Source organism: Geotrypetes seraphini, chromosome 9 (genome assembly GCF_902459505.1).
Source record: "Geotrypetes seraphini chromosome 9, aGeoSer1.1, whole genome shotgun sequence".
NCBI lineage: Eukaryota > Metazoa > Chordata > Amphibia > Gymnophiona > Dermophiidae > Geotrypetes > Geotrypetes seraphini.
In genome coordinates, this window is record NC_047092.1 from 151,180,388 (window position 1) to 151,201,413 (window position 21,026).

Sequence of the window (21,026 nt, forward strand, 5' to 3'; positions counted from 1 at the left end):
ATAAGTCAGAGTGATTACAAAAACTAAATAAATAGTTTGTGTATTGCCATTTAATAAAATGGGTCAAAAAATAAAACTAGTGATCTTGAAGTATAAGCCTATACTTCAAAATGTGTTGGAAGAATTCACTGATTTTCCACTCTCTAAAATTGAAAGGGGATAGATTCCGTATGAACATAAAGAAGTTCTTCTTCACCCAGAGAGTGGTAAAAAACTGGAACACTCTTCCAGAGTCTGTCATAGGGGAAAACACCCTCCAGGGATTCAAAACAAAGTTAGACAAGTTCCTGCTGAACCGGAACGTATGCAGTTAGGGCTAGTCTCAGGGCGCTGGTCTTTGACCAGAGGGCTGCCGTGTGAGCGGACTGCTGGGAACGATGGACCACTGGTCTGACCCAGCAGCGGCAATTCTTATGTTCACATCAAAACAGATATATTTTTTGTGAACAAACAGCAATACTATTTGCTAATTAGAAGAAAAGATCCATTAACTGAAACACAGCACATGAGATAAGCTATCATATCACAGGGCAGTCAGAGACACCTGCCTGGAAACTGCTATAACTCAATAAGTAAAAGCCCTGTGCTCCTCGTCTAGGTCATGGGTTCAAATTCCAGCACATATTTTAATTGTGGCAATTCTACCTTGTAAGTACACTTTGATGATCTCACAATGAGGTCACCATTGTGCAGCTGGAAACCTCTATTTGCAATGAAGTAGAAGTCATGCTAAGGTCTGTATCTGTTTTTTTCTGTTTTTAAGCTTTTGCAAATGAAGTTATGTATGTAATCTATATATTTTTGTCATGTGCTTTCTTTGCTTTCAAGAATGAGCTGATTGGAGCACTGTTTAGTCATAAAAAAGGGTAGCTTTTTAGTAAGAAAACTAAAGCTGTTTTTCATGTGCTGTGCTTCAGTTAATGGATCTTTTCCTCTAAATAGGAAATAACATTGCTGTTTGTCCACAAAAATAAGTTTTGCATGCAATATATCTGTTTTGATGTGCCCCGTTTATGTGGTGCCTTATTAAATGTATTTTGAGCTTAATAAAGCAAAAATGAAAACCCAGAGAGCTATTTAGCAGATTGCATTAAGGACATCCAAACTGTGCCTAAGTTCTGGAAGAACGTCCAAAGAGTGCCTAAGTTAGAACTCAGGTCTATCCAAAGCCTAAACTGTGCTCAAAATATTGGACGCCTAAAGCACGCCTAACTTTAGGCATGCCTTAGGTGCCCTTTATAGAATCAGGACCACACTGTCCAAACTTGGAAAGGTCTTTGCCATACCTTGCTATCATACCAGACAGCGCCACATCAGCATAGTACTTCACTGACCAGGAAATCCAAAGCTACAGCTCATATGGCAGACCATCATGCAGAGCTGAAATTTCACTTTCAGTGCATGAAAAGAGGTCAGACATTATATTTACAAGCTAGTATAATCTTCTGTCCTTACCTTGTGTCCTCCACAGGAGGTAAGATTGAGATTGGTAAGGAAAGTAAACAGCAAAGCATAGAACTCCAACACATCTGAAAAAAAATGCATTAAAAACTCAGTAATCTGTGTACCTCAGAGTTTAACATCATATACAAAAGCATGAAGCAGAGCAAGATATACCTGATATGGATCGAAAATACCCGTAGTGCTGGCATTAGAATAATCTGTTGCATACACAGAACCTAGAAGGAAATCAGAAATAAGAGGAAGCAACCTCTTAGATTATCAGTTGTACATTATTTGCAATAAGTTAAAAAAAGAGAGAATTAACTCTATACATATGTTACATTACATCCCGTCAGATTGACATGGTCATTGGAGCTTGAGATGTTGATCAATACTGCACTGTATGGAACACACAAGGACTCACTATAGCCTCCTGCTAAAGGCTAGAAACTGATCCTAATCTCTTTCCATTTTACCAGTCCCCATTTAGTGACAAAATCAAGGTATTTAAAAAATTTAAAATCAGGTTTTCTCTTAGGTGATTGCAGCTTCAGCTCATATAATTACAATTTAATTTTCCAATTAAGGTTCTTTGAGAGTAAAAAAAATAATAATAATAATTGGTGTTTTCATGCCACAAGTACTATTGCTAAGTGACTTTTGGGACTGAATCAAATACCATATTTTTCGCTCCATAAGATGCACTTTTTTTCCCCCAATAAAGTGGGTGGAAATAAGGGTGCGTCTTATGGAGTGAATACCACAGCCCACGGTACCTTTTTGTACTCCTGGCACTTTCCTCGCTGGACGGCTGCGGCAGCGAACAAGCCAGGGGGAGGGGCAGACTGGCGACGCCGGTACAGGAACAGGTGCTGCAGCAGCAGCAGGGTGAGCAGTGAGCCAGCCAGCAGCGCATACGTCATGGTCCCGCCCGGACCCCAACATTCCCCCTCCTCCTCTTCCTCCTCACACACACACTTGGTCCGCCAGCTCTGCTCCGTGCCAACCCCTACTTCCGGGACTCAGTCAGCGGGGAGCAGCCTGATTGGACAAGCCCCCATATTGCCATGCTAGCGGCGTCTACTGCGTGCTCACGTCACAGCTTCCCAACATCCGCTTGAGTGCTGCTCGGCACGTGTGACTGTTGTCAGGTCGCTAAGCTCTAGCAGAGAGAACTGGGGCGCACGTGGCTTCCTCGTGCTGCTTACACAGAGGGCACGTTACTCCATTCAATTTGGATGCTAAAAGCCAAAAAGCACTGCAATCCCATACTGCACCCAGGAGGCCGGTCAGAAATCGAGGGCTGGCCCGCAATCTCCCCTGCCGGAATTAAAAAAAGTAAAAAAAATGTACGGGGGGGGGGGGGGGGGAGGGGAGGGGTGGCTGCCAGGATTTTAAAAAGTAAAAAGGTACTGGTGGGGGGGGGGGTTCTCTGTCTGCCTGCCAGCCACTAGGCCTGCCTGCCCTGCCCTGTCTGCCAGCCACTAGGACTGCCTCCCCGCCCTGTCCAAGCCTACCACAAGACCACCAGAATGGGGACAGGGTACAGAGCCTGGCAAGGGGTGTGGGGTTGGGTGCAGAGCCTGGCAGGAAGAATTTGGTTCAGAATGTTTATTTTTCTTGTTTTCCTCCTCTAAATCTACGGTGCATCATATGGAGCGAAAAATACGGTAAGTGTCACTTAAGAGATGTCAGTTAGGGAAAAGTAAAAAACAAAAACCAAAACAAGCAGAGAGGGGTGCTGTTGAGAACAGCCCGAGATAGCTCCAGCTCCTTTGTGAACAAACTTGCAGTTACTAAAGGCTGACAAATACAGATCCAAGTTTATTAAAATTTGATATACCGCTTATAATAGATCTGATAAAAGAAAATGGCAAAACGATGGCATAAAGAGAAAATTTTAGGTCTCATAACAGAAATTGTTAATACATTATTGGACTGCTAGAGTGTATTCAAAAACAAAAATTGAGAACCATGTGGAACAGATAGTAAGCACATGACGAAAGCCAACATCACAGACATTTTTGGAGTGTAGTTAATCTAATAAACTAATCTATGCTTGCTGGATGTTCCTGAAAGATTAGAAAGGAAAGATTCTGCTCAGTTTGATGAGCAGCAGCAGTTTCTGAAGTGGTGAGATCTGCTTGTTTAAAAAAAAATCAAAAACTCAAATGATAAAGTACAGGAAAAGGTACAACAATCAAGAAAAATTCAAAATTCAAAAGCAGTTTTAAAAAAACAGGGAGACAGTTGAATATGTTTGACTTGTAGATTTAATATAGGTCCCTTTAGTCATTGGAATGGCCAACTCTGACCTTCTTAAATCAAAGGTTCTTGCTCAACTTCATTGTTTACATGTTTCGGGTCCATGAGAATTTGAACAATTACTTGGCATGCCTTTACTCAACTCAACAGGAGGAAGGTTGAGCCATGACCCATTGAGATTTGCTTGAGCTGTATAATGCTAGCAGTATTACATATCTTGCTTATTCCACCTTAAATGCATTGCTAAGAAGTTTCAATGTAAGACCATGGTATGCTTCAGAACTTATTATAGTGTTTTTTGGCAGCAGCTAAAGTTTGTTGCTAATATGGTAGTTGCCTAGTAGTAGAGGTCTTTTTTTTCTCTGCTTTGAAAATGCTTTCTAATCTCTAATTTATAGAAGCTAAATTGTGTGGTGGTTACATTGAAGCTTTTTTTCTCATTTTTTTTTGTCATTCATCTAAGTAAACCAGAAGGTGGTCTAGTCACCAGATTTTGCACACCGTTTCTCTTAGTTTCTTTGCTTGTAATTGCAGTGGTTAGTTATCTAAAAATATGATGGGAAGAATAAATGATGATGGGGTTTTGGTGTAATTTTGTGAGTGCTGGTGGGAGTTTTGTTTCAGGGTTTTTAGATTATCAGAATATTCTGGTTACCTAATAAGAGTTAAATGAAAATGTCAGATGACAAACATGAGAGCTTTGGGTTCTAGGGGAAAGCCTGGATAAAGTTGGGCTCTATGTGGATGGAACTTTAAATAGCTCTTGCTTGGGCATGATCTCCAAGGCATAATTATCTAGTTCTAGACTGCAACTCTTTGCCTTAAGTAGTCTGATTTTTATTTATTTAATTTTCTATACCTTTCTCCCAGGAGAGCTCAGAATGGTTTATATGAGTTTATTCAGGTATTCAAGCATTTTTCCCTGTCTGTCCCGGTGGGCTCACAATCTATCTAATGTACTTGGGGCTGTTCATCTTAGTCTGCTCTATTAATTCTAACGATGCTGCTCTAATGCAGAATAAGCATGATCCCCTTGAAACAGAATGAAGTTAGCAATGCATGAAATCATAGTAACATAGTAGATGATGGCAGATAAAGACCCAACTGGTCCAATCAGTCTGCCCAACCTGATTCTATCTTTAAAAAAAAAATAAAAAATTTTCCTTCTTAGCTATTTCTGGGCAAGAACCCATGTCAATGAATGTTATTTTCCTTAACATTAAGGGTTTGAACAATCCAATCAAAGAAAAATAAGTGTTATGAGGGGCATTCAATAATTTTTCTACCTCAGTAGGAAAGAAGAGCTTTCAAAGACATTTTATTTTTCAGTATAATCCTGATAGCTCCATACACTTCATCCACTTTTCTTGCAATGACTAATTCCTTTGAAAATAATTATTCTGTTTGACCTTCAAATCAGGGAACTCACAGCTTCCTTGATGTCTTCATCACTTGAAAACTGCTGTACACAGAGAGATTTCTTCAAAACTCAGAACAGGAAATCTGAGGGAGCCAGGTCAGGACTGTAGAGTGGATGGTTCAGCTACTAAAACCCACAATCTCGGATGGCAATCTTTGACTGTCACGACCTGTGCATCGGCGAACTGTCGTGAAGCAGCGGCATGCTGCGAACTGAAGTGTTCCAACACATGGAATTGCAAAAACTTCCTGTGCTCTGGAAAAATGGGAATATGCAGATAGGCCTCAATCAGATCCAGGGAGGTGAGAAATTCCTGGGGTGCCACTGATGCAATCATTGAAGTCTCAGTCTCCATTCGGAAACAGGGTATCTTGAGGGTTGCATTCACTGCTTTGAGGTCTAGAATCGGCTTCCAGTCTTCTAAGCCTCTTTTAGGCACTAAAGTATATCGAGTATCAGCCAGAGCTAGAGTCTTCCTCTGGCATAGGCTCTATGTCTTCCAGATCCAGCAGCCTTTGCACTGCTGCTTGGACTTTGGTCTCCCCCCCCCCCCCACACCTCTTTTTCCAGCCTCTCAGCTGGAGAACCTAGAAAAGGGTCTGGGAGGGGATGAAAGAACTCAAGCTTGAACCCCTCCTGTATAATATCCAGCATCTGTGGTGATCTCCTCCCATACTCCCTAATAGGTCAATAACCTCCCTCAGATGAATGGAGGTTCAGCTATTAGCTTGGTGTCATAACTGCTTCTTGGGAAGTGTGGTGGCACGGGATTCCGAAGATTGGGGGCACCAGACTCCTCCAAATCTTGGTCTTGAGACTTGAAAAGATCTCCTGCCCAAAGGTCCTCCTGAGAACTGGCAATATCATCTGGAGGTCCTTAAAGTACCGTGACCGGCCCCCCTAGGGGCTTGAGGTCTGCTGTCCAGTAAAGACTGGCTTGTGATCCTGCACACTGGTCATAAGGTCATCCTGACTTTCTCAAAGAGTAAATGTTCCTTAAATGGTAACTGCACCACCCAGTGTCTGATCCATAGCATCCTGTGGGTGGAAGTGGAATAAGCAGACATATTGCTCACAACTCTGAAAGGATCATACAGAGCATCCTATATAATAAAACCTTACCCGTGCATGCACTTTTAAAACGGCGTGATCCCTGCCGCTGTGGTGTGTGATCCGTGACCGTGTTCCATTTTAGAACGCAGCGGCAGGGATCACTTTGGCCACTCCCCCCTCCCGCCCTCACTCACCAACCGCTGGAGGAAGCGTAGGCAAGCTCTCTCCCTGCCCGCGGCCCCAATTGGTGCTGGTGGCAGCTGCCGGGAGGAGGGCTTCGTGGAGCGTCACCGCCCGCCAACACCTTCCCAGTCTCCTGAGCCGCATCCTCACCACTCTGATTGCCAGTCGCGGTGGTCACCGCTGCGCTCAGAGTGAAATTGCTTCCGACGTCTTCAGGCTTCGGCGCATGCAGGCATGTCGGTGGTGGCGAAGGAGGGTGTTGTGTGATGCAGGCGGGGATCAGAAAGGGAAAGGGAGCCGGCCAGAAATGAGTCAGCGGGGGTTGGGCTGGGAGGGGAGAGAAGCAATCTGCCTTGGGTGCTTCAAGGCCTGGCTTCTTCAGGCAGCAGCAATGTTTACAATTCACTGCTGTTGCCGGCTTCAGGCCTTCCTCTCTGGCGGGTCCTGCCTACTTTCTGTTTTCATGAAGACCCGACCCGACAGAGAGGATGACCTGAAGCCGGCAACAGCAATGAATTGTGAATGCTGCTGCTGCCCAAGGAGGAAAGGGAGCAGAGGGGGAGAGAATGGCTTGGAAAGAAGAAGAGATGGCAGGGCATGGAGGGAAGGAGGAAGGTATGCCAGACCAAGGGAAAAGGAAGGGAGAAAGGATGGAGGAGATGCCATATGGAACAGAGAGAGAGAGAGGGTGGACACTGGATGGAAAGAGAAGAGAGGGCAGTGAATGGAAGGGGCAAGATAGAAGGTGAACAGTAGATAGAAGGGGTAGAGAGAGGGAGACAGACACTGAATGGAAGTGTGGGGGAGAGGAGGGACAGCTGCTGAATGGAAGTCTGAGGGACAGGGGGAGCAGACGTTGAAGGAAGTGGGGAGGAGAAAGAAAAAAGGGCACATGCAGGATTGAGGGAAGAGGATAGAGTTAGAAATAAAGATAGACAGACAGGGGGCCAGGGAGAGACAGACAGAAAGAATGAGACAGACAGACAGATAGCATCTAAGAAGAGAGAGAGAAATTAAAAAAAAAACCAGACAGACAGACATGTACTCTAGCACCCGTTAATGTAACGGGCTTACCGTATTTTCGCGCGTTATACGCGTTTTTACCTACCGCGCATACCCCTCGTGCGTTATACGTGTGAGCGCAGTATACAAAACTTTTTTTACATAGGTCCCCCCAGCAGGACCGCTCGCACCCCCACCCCGAATGACCGCTCGCACGCGCTCCCACCCGCACCTGCATCCACGATCGGAGCAAGAGGGAGCCCAAGCCCTCTTGCCCGGCCGACTCCCCAACTCCCCGACAATATCGGGCTAGGAGGGAGCCCAAACCCTCCTGGCCACGGCGACCCCCTACCCCCACCCCGTACTACATTACGGGCAGGAGGGATCCCAGGCCCTCCTGCCCTCGACGCAAACCCCCCTCCCTCCAACGACCGCCCCCCCCAAGAACCTCCGACCGCCCCCCCAGCCGACCCGCGACCCCCCTGGCCGACCCCCACACCCCCCTTCCCCGTACCTTTGGTAGTTGGCCGGACAGACGGGAGCCAAACCCGCCTGTCCGGCAGGCAGCCAACAACGGAATGAGGCCGGATTGGCCCATCCGTCCCAAAGCTCCGTCTACTGGTGGGGCCTAAGGCGCGTGGGCCAATCAGAATAGGCCCTGGAGCCTTAGGTCCCACCTGGGGGCGCGGCCTGAGGCACATGGGCCCAACCCGACCATGTGCCTCAGGCCGCGCACGGAGAGGCGGGGCAGTGCACGGAAAGTCAGGGAGGGTGAACGGATAGTCGGGACAGCGCACGGAGAGTCGGGGAGGGCGAAAGGAGAGTCGGGGTGGCCAGAGGAGAGTCGGGGCGGGCGAAAGGACAGTCGGGCTGCATGCGCGGTATACCCGTGAGTGCGGTATACAAAAGTTTTTGTACATAAAATCGTGGTTTCTGCGCGCTATACCCGTGTGCGCGTTTTACACGGGTGCGCGTTATCTGCGTGAAAATACGGTAAACACTAGTCAACTACATAATCCACTCTAGACATTAGAAACTGGTGATCCCTCCCAGCAATTGCCTCCAGATCACGGCACAACTTGGAGTGGCAAGCCCAGGTAACAAAAGAAGATGCCACTCAGCTGCTGCTGTTACATATTTCTTTGCAGTTTCTATTTTTGGTAATAAAGACTGTATTTACCAGGTCTGTCCTTATTGATCTGTTTGCAAAAGCAATCATAATGTGTGAGCCTTAGGTTTTTGGAAATCAGTGCTTTTCTACCTCTAGACACAAGCGAGCGAGCCAACCGCTGCAAGCTAATTGTTATAGCACTATTTATCCTACAGAAGAGTAGAAGAGGTATGATGATGGCGATGCAGGACAGATGCAGTTACAGAGGATGGGGAAGGATGATTGAGGAGAAAATTTTGAAGCCTTAAAGCAGATGACAAAAGGGATGGTGAGGTGGTGAGTTCAAAAAGTGGACAATATAGACTAGAGGAATGTAGTGATTTGGAGTGGAGGGGGAGATTGGGTAAGGTCAGTATCAAGAGAAGGTGTAATGAAGCCATAGAGTAGAAGAGGAAATTGATATCTGGGATGAAAGTGGTCTCAGCTGACCAGAGGGTTATCCTGGGGAGTGAAGGGAGGAGTCTGCTGATAGAGTGTAAGGTCTCCTTATAAGGAAGGTGGAAGTAGGTTCCAAGTATAAAAAAGAAAGGGTAAATGACAGTAAAGTGGGCCACCTGAAGGAGGTTAGGAAATAGGAGTCTTTGTAGTGATGGTTTTCTCCATCAGGAACAGCTGGGGGATTGATGGTTAATTAGTATGTGTATGTTTATGTTTATTTAAGATTTGATATACCGCTTCTGCATTTTACTGACCTAAGCGGTTTACAATGTATCAAGCTAAAATAAAATTAGGCACTTGAAAAAACTACCCTATCTGTCCCGAAGGCTCACAATCTAGCTTAAGTACCTGATAAACTAAAAATAAGCAATAACAACATAATACATTTCCAAGATCAAAAAAAAAAGAAAGAATGATATGGATAAATGTCAGATATAATCACCAGTCCAGACTAAGCAATGCACAACAGATTTTTATATGTCTAGATATGTTCTTGCCTTACCATAGAAACCAGCTCTGTTGGTGCATATACATTCTCAATATTGAGCAAACTTCATGACTGTTCAGTGAGGAATAAATTTCCACTGGGTTGAGCACCCCTCAATCATTTTGAAAAGTTGGCTCCTATTAACCATACCACTCAGAATTTCCCACATTTGTTCACTGTATCCTCTTACCAGGAGCTCCAATGCCAATTACTGGAAATAGCTTGCAGTGGAGCTTGTTTGGGGTATTGAGAGTTTGAGAAGGGAGGGGAGAAGACATGTAGGAGGAGAAAAAAAACCCCCCACACACAAAAAATCCACACCACTACTTATATAGCTAAGGAACTGCTTGCTCAAAAAAAAAAAAAAAAAAAAAAGAGATAAGGAGGAAGCAGAAAAATAGTATGGAGGACTGAAAACAGGCAAAAACATGGATAGAAACATGACGGCAGATAAAGGCCAAATGGCCCATCTAGTCTGCCCATCCACAGTAACCATTATCTCTTTCTCTCTCCGAGAGATCCCTCGTGCCTATCCCAGGCCCTTTTGAATTCAGACACAGTCTCTGTTTCCACCACCTCTTCCGGGAGACTGTTCCACGCATCTACCACCCTTTCTATAAAAAACATATTTCCTTAGATTACTTCAAAGCTTATCACCTCTTAACTTCATCCTATGCCCTCTCATTGCAGAGTTTCCTTTCAAATGAAAGACTCAACTCATGCACATTTATATTACTTAGGTATTTAAACGTCTCTTATCATATCTCCCCTCTCCTGCCTTTCCTTCAAAGTATACAGATTGAGATCTTTAAGTCTGTTCCCATACGCCTTATCACGAAGACCATACACAATTTTAGTAGCCGACCACACACCATTTTAGTAGCCTTCCTCTGGACCAACTCCATTCTTTTTATATCTTTTGAAGGTGCGGCCTCCAGAATTGTATACAATATAAAGGGAATTTGGGGTAGTACTATGCTTTATCCTATTTTTAATATATGTTCACTAGTTAAAACCTTAAAAGCCTTAATAGTGTATCACACACACATTAAACATGTCGAAACATCTATTTTCAGTGATACAGGAATTGTATAGTTCTTTATGAATCAACATGCTTACAATTTTGCATGTAACAGATTCATTATACATTACATTTGGAACAAACTAACCCCCTCTTTTACTAAGGTGCGCTACGCGTTTTAACACGCGCTAAATGCTAACGTGCCCATTATAAGTTTATGGATGCATTAGCATGTGCTAAGTCAGCTAGTAAAAGGACCCCTATATAGTCATTTAAAAAACAAACAAACCAAAAAACAAATTACTAGACTAGTACAGTTATTGACTTTAAATTCAGACATTCAGTTAGTTACCAACTAGGTCTTTGCTACATTTACCTTTTGTGAGTTTATATAACAACCAAGTGTCAACAGTTCCAAAGCAACAGTTTCCTTCTTCTGCAGCCTGCCGTACCTAATGAAATGATAATGCAATGAGTAAGATAACAGAACTACATGGAGAGAAGTCATAGTAGTAGTATTAGTATAACAATGCTTGTACGATGAGGTTTTCGTTGGATGAATCAAGTTACATTTGTATTAGTGCAGGGCCACTTACATGTACAAGTAGTTAAAGGCTTTTCAGTTTGACCAACAAGTCAGTCTAGTTGAAATTCTTTTGGTACTGTAAATAGAGAATGACACGGGGATAAATTTTTCCCCGTCCCCATGGGAACTCATTTTCCCATCCCATCCTGGCGAGTTCTTTATCAGTCCCTGCCCCATTCCTGCAAGCTCTGTCCTCATCTGCACAAGCCTCAAACACTTTAAAATCATAAGTGTTCAAGGCTTGTGCGGTTAAGGCAGAGCTTATAGGAATGGGGCAGGAACAGCGATAAAACTTGCGGGGATGGGGAAATTGAGTTCCTGTGGGGACAGGGAAAAATTTGTCCCCGTGTCATCCTCTAGTTGAGACCCTTCATTGCTGGTATCTATGTACTGCCCAGCATTGAACATCCAGGTATAAAAAGTCCTCCGAATCAGTGTTTTAAAAATATGCCAACTGCTATGAGGTGAATTACCCCCCCAATATATTTTCTATTAAAGTGTCATTTTCTTATTTGAAGGGATATACAATGCTGTATATTTTCAGGCAAGTCCTCAAAATGTACTTAACCATTATAAGCCAGTCAAGCTTAGCACACTTAATGTGAGAGCTGATGTATAAAGCACCAAAAGTTGTACCGAAGATCCCAACATTCCTGACACAATCTCTAACCACTCCAGAATAAAGAAATTATTCAAAAGCTCAGCATGTGATTTAGTTGACAATGTGAGTCATTCTTCAACACAGAAAAGCACGCTTCCTTAATCTAAAAAGAGAAAATGCTACAGATCTGTGTTGGTAAAACCGCTGTGATCTGTAAAATCAGCCCAGACAGTATAGAAAGTTTTTAATAAATCATAAAAAGAGTATAACAACACTCATAATAGGGATGTGGTTTTAATAATGTTATCTAAATTATCAAGGGTTTATCTAGCACATCTGTATCACTCTGGTGGGTTCCAGTTCTCTGTCACAAATGTAATAGGGAGGACAACATTTTCTGTCATTCTTTTCAGAGGTGTCCAACAGTACAATCATTTTGGGCTACTTTTGAGATATAAGAACATAAGAAGTTGCCTCCGCTGAGGCAGACCAGAGGTCAATCTCGCCCAGCGGTCCGCTCCCGCGGTGGCCCATCAGGCCTATTGCCTGAGCAGTGGTCCCTGAATAATTTTATAACTTGCCTCTATTCCTATCCCTCTAACCTACCTCTACTCCTATCTGTACCCCTCAATCCCTTTGTCCTCCAGGTACCTATCCAAACCTTCTTTGAAGCCCTGTAGCGTGCTCTTGCCTATCACAGCCTCCGGAAGCGTGTTCCATGTATCCACCACCCTCTGGGTGAAAAAGAACTTCCTGGCGTTTGTTCTAAACCTTTCCCCTTTCAATTTCTCTGAGTGCCCTCTTGTACTTGTGGTTCCCCATAATTTGAAAAAATCTGTCCCTGTCTACTTTTTCTATGCCCTTCATGATCTTGAAGGTTTCTATCATGTCTCCTCTAAGTCTCTGCTTCTCCAGGGAGAACAGTCCCAACTTCTTCAGTCTGTCAGTATATGAGAGATTTTCCATACCCTTTATTAGCTTAGTTGCTCTTCTCTGGACTCCCTCAAGTACTGCCATGTCCTTCTTGAGGTACGGCGACCAGTACTGGACACAGTACTCCAGATGCGGGCGCACCATTGCACAATACAGTGGCAGGATGACTTCCTTCGTCCTGGTCGTGATACCCTTCTTAATGATACCCAACATTTTGTTTGCTTTCCTTGAGGCTGTGGCGCACTGCGCCGACGCCTTCAGTGTTGCGTCTACCATCACTCCCAGGTCTCTTTCAAAGTTGTTTACCCCTAGCGGTTGTCCCCCCATCTTGTAAGTGAACATCGGGTTCTTTTTCGCTACATGCATGACCTTGCATTTCCCTATGTTGAAGCTCATTTGCCACTTATTGGCCCACTCTTCCAGCGTTGTCAGATCTTTTGAGAGATCTTCGCAGTCATCCATGGTTTTGACCCTGCTGTATAGTTTGGTGTCATCCGCAAATTTAATAACCTCACATTTTGTTCCCGCCTCTAGGTCATTAATAAATATATTAAACAGGAGCAGTCCCTGCGGAACTCCGCTAGTGACCCATTGCCAGTCTGAGTAATGGCCCTTTATTCTAACCCTCTGTTTCTTGCCCGCCAGCCAGTTTTTGATCCATCGGTGGACCTCCCCTTGCACCCCGTGGTTCCATAGCTTCCTTAACAGTCTTTCGTGTGGTACCTTGTTGAAGGCTTTTTGGAAGTCAAGGTAAATGATGTTTATGGATTCCCCTTTATCCACCTGGCTGTTTACCCCCTCAAAGACGTATAATAAGTTCGTGAGGCATGACCTGCCCTTGCAGAAGCCATGCTGACTCGATTTTGCTGCCCATTGTTTTCGATGTGCTCCCAGATGCTGTCTTAATCAGCGCTTCCATCACCTTCCCCGGGATCGAGGTCAAGCTCACCGGCCTGTAGTTTCCTGGGTCTCCCCTTGAGCCTTTCTTGAAGATGGGCGTGACATTTGCTATTTTCCAGTCCTCCGAAATCTCTCCAGTTTTTAAGGATAGGTTGCATATTTGTCGAAGTGGCCAGCTATTTCGTTCCTTGAGTACCCTTGGGTGAATGCCGTCCGGACCTGGCAATTTTATCGCTCTTTAGCCTGTCTATCTGCCTGAGGACATCCACCTGGCTCACCTCTAGTTGGATCAAATTATCATCCTGATCTCCTTTTACGATCTCTTCGGGTTCCAGAATGTTGGTTGTGTCCTCCCTCGTGAAAACTGACGTAAATTTAGACAAATTTAAGACTAAGCTTAAAAGTTTCCTTTTTAATGATGCTTTTAGTGAATAAATGATCCTTCAATCCATCTTTATCTTATATTTTTTTTTTCATGTTTGTCTTCCCTCCCAATGTTTTTACCTTTATATATTAAATTTAATACAGATTGTAACCTTTAAATAATCTTCCTGTTGTTTCTATATTGTATTTATGAATTTTTTTTTGTTTGTTTTTGAAACACTGTATGTCTATGTAATAATTTACCTATGTTTTTAGATATTTGTAACAATTTTGTATATCGCCTAGAATGTAGATTAGGTGATTAATCAATCTATATAATAAACTTGGAAACTTGGATTTAACCTGTCAGCTATCTCCTTTTCTCCGTCATCCAAGGGTCCCACTTCCTCCCTTGCTGGTTGCTTCCCCTTAACGTACCTGAAGAATGATTTGAAGTTTGTTGCTTCCCCTGCCAGTCTCTCTTCATATTCTCTTTTTACTTTCCTAACCACTCGGTGACACTCCCTTTGGTGTTTTTTATGCTCCTTTAGGTTGTCTTTTGTTTGGTCCTTTTTCCATTTTTTGAACGATGCTTTCTTGTCACTTATCGCCTTTTTCACTGCATTTATTATCCAGGCCTCAACCTTGACTGTAGGATCTTGGGTTCAGTAGAACAATTACTTTTAGAAGCCAGGTTCTTTTAAGAGGGAAAATGAGGGGGGGGGGGGAATTTTTTTGTTTCGCAAAATGTGTCTAGTGGCACAGAAATGTATATTACAGTATTGGACATCTGATCTTCTGACTTATTGGCATTGGAAAACCTACCTACATCTTCTCAGAAGCAGGGAAATGAGGGACATCAGGGATTCCCCAAAATAGAAAATATATTTCTCATCAATTTGGGAAGCTTATTTACATACATTAACAATAAATTTCATCTTCTTATAGTGTTTCAATATTTTAGTAGACAAATGGGGTAAGAGGGAAGAGAGGTTTCTTTTATTTTCCCTTCTCTCTATTGCTATGGATTCTAAGGGTCATAAGGATCAGGCTCTTAAAAAAATCTTAAGTCAAGAAGCTGGTCTGAGTGTAGAATGGTGGGATTTATTGTATAGATTTTGGATTATAGACTTGGGAAGATTAGCTTCTGGTTTGTGGGCATTACAGCAAATCAGAAGGAAAGACTGCTGTGTTTGGGGGTGGGAGTGTTAAGAGAGATTTGTTTGGGTTACTGTATATACTCTTAATATAAACAGGGAGGATGAGGGTGTTATCCACCACTATAGAGAATGGGGAAAGGGGAGAGGCGGGTTTAGGAGGAAAGATAAGGAGTTCAGTGTTGACCATGTTTAATTTTAAATGGCAGCGAGACATCCAGGTAGCAATGTCAGAGAGGCAGGCCGAGACTTGGGCTTGGATTCCCATAGAAATTTCAGGCATGGAGAGGTAGATTTGCGAGTCATCAGCATAGAGGTGGTACTGGAACCCATGGGATGAAATCAGAGCACCAGAGAGAAGAAGTGTAGATGGAGAAAAGAAGATGTCCCAGGACAGATCCCTGAGGTTCGCCAACCAATAGCCTGTACCGACCACATGCCCTGTGCCACCTGACTTGCACAAATGAGCGCCCTGACCTGAAAGACTTATGTTCAACTTTACCAGTGTCCACTGAGATTTAATCTTACAGCCACTGAAGGCTGCAGCGCACAAGACTCTTTTGACAGGAGGCCAAACCTCCACGTCTTGTGAATGCAAATTCCATAGAGAGAGAAGTGACAACTGAAGGGGCCTCATATGGGCCCTGGCCCACTGCATCACCTCCAGAGATGCTGCCATAAAACCCAGTATATGCAGGTACTCATGGGCTTGAGGACTGCGTGACCGGAGAAATGATCATATCTGAAATTATAGCTTCTAAACCCTGGGTTCTGAAAGATAGGTCCTGCCTTTGTTCATGTCAAAATGCAACTCCACCCAAACAAACAAAAAAACAACAACCCAATAATAAAACACAACCCTCCAGATACTGAGATGGTTGAAGATTACTCTTTGCCAGATTTATTATCCAGCAAGACTTGCATGTCCCTGACTGTGACCCCGAGGCTTTCCTGATTCGACTTTGCTCGAATGAGTCAGTCATCCAGCCAGCTCGAATGGTGCACCAGGATTCCCTTCTTTCGAAGGGACGCCACCACAACTACCATCACCTTGGAAAATGTTCTGGAAGCGGTAGAGAGACCAAAAAGGGGAACATACAAAATTGATAATGCCATCCCAAAACAGCAAATCAAAGGAATCTTTAGCAAGCTAGACAAATTGGGATATGGAAAGAGGCCTCCGTCAAGTCCAGAAGCACAAGAAACTTCATGGGCTGCACTGCTACGATGATCAACCAGACCTTCTCCATGCGAAAGGATGGAACTCGACAGTGCCCGATTCACTCCTTTTAAAATCCAGAATAAGCCAAAAAGATTCCTCCTTCTTAGGGACCTCAAGAAAGATTGAATAACAGCCTAGACTCCACTCCTCCTGAGGAACCTGTACAACTGCTTTCAAGTTCAAGTTTCAAGTGTTGTATTCAATTCAATTTAACTGTTATTGTTACACTTGTTGTAAGATATAAAATGAATAAAGCACAGTTACTTACCATAACAGTGTTATCCAGGGACAGCAGGCAGCTATTCTCACATATGGGTGACGTCATCGACGGAGCCCGGATGCGGACGCCTCACAAGCAGACTTACTTGAAGAAACCAGAAGTTTCGAGTCGGTTGCATCGCGCATGTGCGAGAGCCTTCCCGCCCAGCATAGGGCGCGTCCCCTCAGTTCAGATAGCTAGCAGAGAAGCCAACCAGGGGAGGTGGGTGGGTTGTGAGAATAGCTACCTGCTGTCCCTGGATAACACCTGTTACGGTAAGTAACTGTGCTTTATCCCAGGACAAACAGGCAGCCTATTCTCACATATGGGTGACCTCCAAGCTAACCAAAATGGGATGGTGGGAGTGTTGGCAATTTAAGAGAATAAATTTTGTAATACTGTTTGGCCAAACTGTCCATTCCTTCTGGAGAAAGTATCCAGACAATAGTGAGAAGTGAAGGTATGAACCGAGGACCAGGTAGCAGCCTTGCAAATTCCCTCAATAGGAGTAGATCTGAGGAAAGCTACGGAAGCTGCCATTGCTCTAACTTTATGGGCTGTGACTCTACTGTTTAGGGGTAATCCAGCCTGGGCATAGCAGAAAGAGATACAAGCAGCCATCCAGTTGGAGATGGTACGCTTATAAATAGGATGTCCCAACTTATTTGGATCGAAGGAGACAAAAAGTTAAGGAGCAGTTCTGTGTGGTTTGGTGCGTTCCAAATAGAAGGCCAAAGCACGTTTACAGTCCAGAGTATGAAGAGCAACTTCTCCAAGATGAGAACGAGGCTTTGGAAAGAACACTGGATTGGTTGAGATGAAATTCCGATACCACTTTAGGGAGAATGAGTACGAAGAACCACCTCGTCATGATGGAACACCGTGAAAGGTGGATCAGCAACTAAAGCTTGCAGTTCACTGACTCGTTGAGCAGAAGTGAGGGCAATGAGAAACACCACTTTCCAAGTGAGATACTTCAGATGAGCCTTGTCAATTGGTTCAAATGGAGGCTTCATCAGTTGAGCAAGAACAACATTGAGGTCCCAAACCACAGGAGGCGGTTTGAGAAGAGGTTTGACATTGAAAAGTCCTTTCATGAATCTGGAAACCACCGGATGAACAGAGAGGGGTTTCCCTTCAATAGGCTGATGGAAAGCCGCAATTGCACTGAGATGGACTTGGATCGATGTAGACATGTGGCCAGAATTGGATAAGTGCAAAAGGTAATCCAAAACAGAAGATAAGGAGGAATGCTGAGGCTCCTTATGATGAGAAAAACACCATGTAGAAAATCTAGTCCATTTTTGGTGATAGCATCATCTAGTGGTAGGCTTCCTACAAGCTTCTAAAACGTCTCTTACAGATTGAGAAAACTGAAGGGGGTTTTGTTGAGAGGTACCAAGCTGTCAGGTGTAGTGACTGCAGGTTGGGATGAAGCAGAGATCCTTGACTCTGTGTAAGCAGAGAAGGAAAAACTGGTAGAAGGTATGGCTCTCTGCTGCTGAGTTGAAGTAGAAGGGAGTACCAAGGTTGTCTCGGCTACCGAGGAGCAATTAGAATCATGGTGGCATGATCGTTCTTCAACTTGACCAGAGTCTTGAGAATGAGAGGAAATGGAAGGAATGCATATAGGAAGAGATTTGTCCATTCCAGAAGAAAAGCATCTGCCTCGAGGCGATGAGGAGAGTATATCCTGGAGCAGAACTGAGGCAGTTTGTAGTTGTGGGGAGCTGCAAAGAGGTCTATCTGAGGAGTTCCCCACTGTGAAAAAATGTGATGAAGAGGTGAGGAATGGAGAGTCCATTCGTCAGGTTGCAGAAGACGACTCAAGTTGTCTGCCAAGCAATTCTTCGCTCCTTGAATGTAGACACCTTTGAGGAAGGTGTTGTGGCGGATTGCTCAGTCCCAAACCTTCAGAGCTTCTTGACAAAGGGAGGCAGATCCAGTCCCTCCCTTTTTGTTGACATAATACATGGCGACTTGGTTGTCCGTCTGAACGAGGACTACTTGGTCGTGAAGAAGATGCTGAAAAGCATTGAGAGCTTTGAGGATTGCTCTGAGTTCCAACAGATTGATATAACACTGATGATCCATACTGGTCCAATGGCTTTGAGTACGGAGACCATCGAGATGAGCTCCCCAAGCGTAGGTTGAAGAATCTGTCGTGAGGACCTTCGGATGGTGGGGGGGCGTTTGAAAAAGCAAGCCTCTGGAGAGATTGGAAGAGAGCATCCACCAACGGAGAGACTGCTTCAATCAAGGAGTGACTGTTATGTGTTGAGAAAGTGGGTCGCAAAACCTGCGTCCATTGGGATGCCAGGGCCCACTGAGGAATTCTGAGGTGAAGTCTGGCAAAAGGAGTCACGTGTATTGTGGAGGCCATGTGACCTAGGAGTACCATTATGTGTCTTGCTGAGATAGAAGACCAGGAAGACACTGTATGAGAGTTGAAGAGGAGCTTCCAGACATTGTTGTGGGAGGAATGCTCTGAGTTGGACAGTGTCCAGAACAGCTCCAATGAATTGTAGATTCTGTGAGGGCTGAAGTTGGGATTTGGGAAAGTTGATTTCGAATCCCAAACTTTGTAGTAACCAGGTAGTCTGTTGGGTCGCTACAATAACCCCTTGAGATGTTGAATCTTTGATGAGCCAATCGTCGAGGTAGGGAAATAATTGAAGACCATGGTTCCTTAGAGCTGCTGCTACCACTACCAGGCACTTGGTGAACACTCTGGGAGATGAAGCCAGGCCGAAGGGCAGTACTCTGTATTGATAATGCAGATTCCCCACCCGAAATCTGAGATATTGACGGGAGGCCGGATGAATGGAAATATGAGTGTAGGCCTCCTTGAGATCCAGAGAGCATAACTAATCGTTCTGCTCGAGAAGGGGATAAAGGGATGCCAGGGATAACATTCAAAATTCTTCTTTGACCAAATGTTGAGAGCCCTGAGATCCAGGATAGGTCGCAGATCGCCTGTCTTCTTTGGAACAAGGAAGTAACGGGCGTAAAACCCCCCTGTTCTGCTGTTCCAGAGGAACTGGTTCGATGGCATGGAGACGAAGCAGAGCTTGAGCTTCCTGAAGAAGAAGGGCGGTCTGGGAAGGATTGGAAGGATACTCTCTTGGAGGAAGGTCTGGAGGAACCTGAGTGAAATGAAGAGAGTATCCTTCCCTGATGATGGTAAGTACCCAGAGGTCAGATGTAATTGTCGTCCATCGATGGTAAAAAAGATGGAGACAACCTCCTATAGGGGGAAAAGAAGGCAGAGTCAGAACGGTGGAGGTTATGTTCTGTTGTAAACAGTCAAAAAGGCTGAATAGCCTTAGGTGCAGCAGAAGGTTGAGGTTTTTTGTTGCTTCGGAGGCTGCTGTTTTTTAGAGGAGGGCGATGGTAAGGAGCCGTCCTTGGAACAAAAACGCCATTGATAGATAGGAGCAGGGCGTGCAGGTTTGGCAGGAGCTGGCTTTGGCTTAGGTCTGACAATAGAAGCAAAGAATTTTTCATGGTCAGACAATTTCTTGGTGGCTGCCTCGACAGATTCATCAAAAAGGTCATTGCCTTCACAAGGAATATTAGCTAAGTAGTCTTGAAGATTAGGGTCCATGTCAATGGTACGAAGCCAGGCAAGATGACGCATAGCTACAGAGCAAGCAGCTGCTCGGGCAGACAACTTGAAGGCATCATAAGATGACTGGAGAAGATGCAATCGGAGTTGAGATAAAGAAGCAAGGACTTCTTGAAATTCAAAGTGCTTTTGAATATCCAAATAAGTCAAGAACTTTGGTAATAGAGAAATGAGGAACTTAAAATAAGTAATAAAATGAAAATTATAATTGAGGACTTTAGAGGACATCATGGCATTTTGATAGATGCGACGTCCGAATTTGTCCATAGTTTTCCCTTCCCTTCCAGGAGGTACGGTGGCATAAATCTTGGAAGGATGGGACTTCTTCAAGGAGGACTCGACAAGCAGGGATTGATGCGATAACTGAGTTGTCAAACCCTTTGCGATGCACAGTTTTATACCTAGAGTCCAATTTTCTTGGAACAGCTGGTATGGTATAAGGCAGAGATCTCAGAGTCCCTCCTTGAGGGCCACAATCCAGTCGGGTTTTCAGGATTTCTCCAATGAATATGCATTGAAAGCAGTGCATGCACATAGATCTCATGCATATTCATTGGAGAAAATCCCTCAAGGAGGGACTTTGAGACCCCTGGTATAAGGTGTCTCCAGGCATCGACCAAAAGTCTGATTCAAAAGCTTATGAAGAGGAAGCTTAAGTGACTCTGCTGGAGGTTGAGGAAGATGCATGATTTCAAGATACTCCTTAGAGTATTTGGAGCCAGTATCTAATTGAAGGTCCAAGTCCACAGCCATCTGATGAAGAAAAGATGAGAAAGATAGCTGATCCACCAATGCTTTGCCTCGAGGAGGACATCGAAGCAGCCTGTTTCGAACATGAAGCTTCAGCATGAAAAAAGGCATCAAAAGAATATGGAGACTTGGACGAGGCAATTG

General features: G+C 44.3%; 1 protein-coding gene across 4 annotated transcripts in view; it reads right to left on the reverse strand.

Moving 5' to 3' along the window:
* GK5 (glycerol kinase 5) overlaps nt 1-21,026 on the reverse strand; it is a 113,859-nt gene that overhangs the window by 64,664 nt on the left and 28,169 nt on the right. For all 4 annotated transcript variants that reach the window (XM_033958159.1, XM_033958157.1, XM_033958158.1 and 1 more), the window contains 3 exons: nt 10,860-10,935; nt 1,618-1,679; nt 1,456-1,529 (listed from right to left, as the gene is read on the reverse strand). In XM_033958159.1, coding sequence (XP_033814050.1) covers nt 1,456-1,529; nt 1,618-1,679; nt 10,860-10,935 — 212 coding nt within the window. The remainder of the gene's footprint in view (nt 1-1,455; nt 1,530-1,617; nt 1,680-10,859; nt 10,936-21,026) is intronic.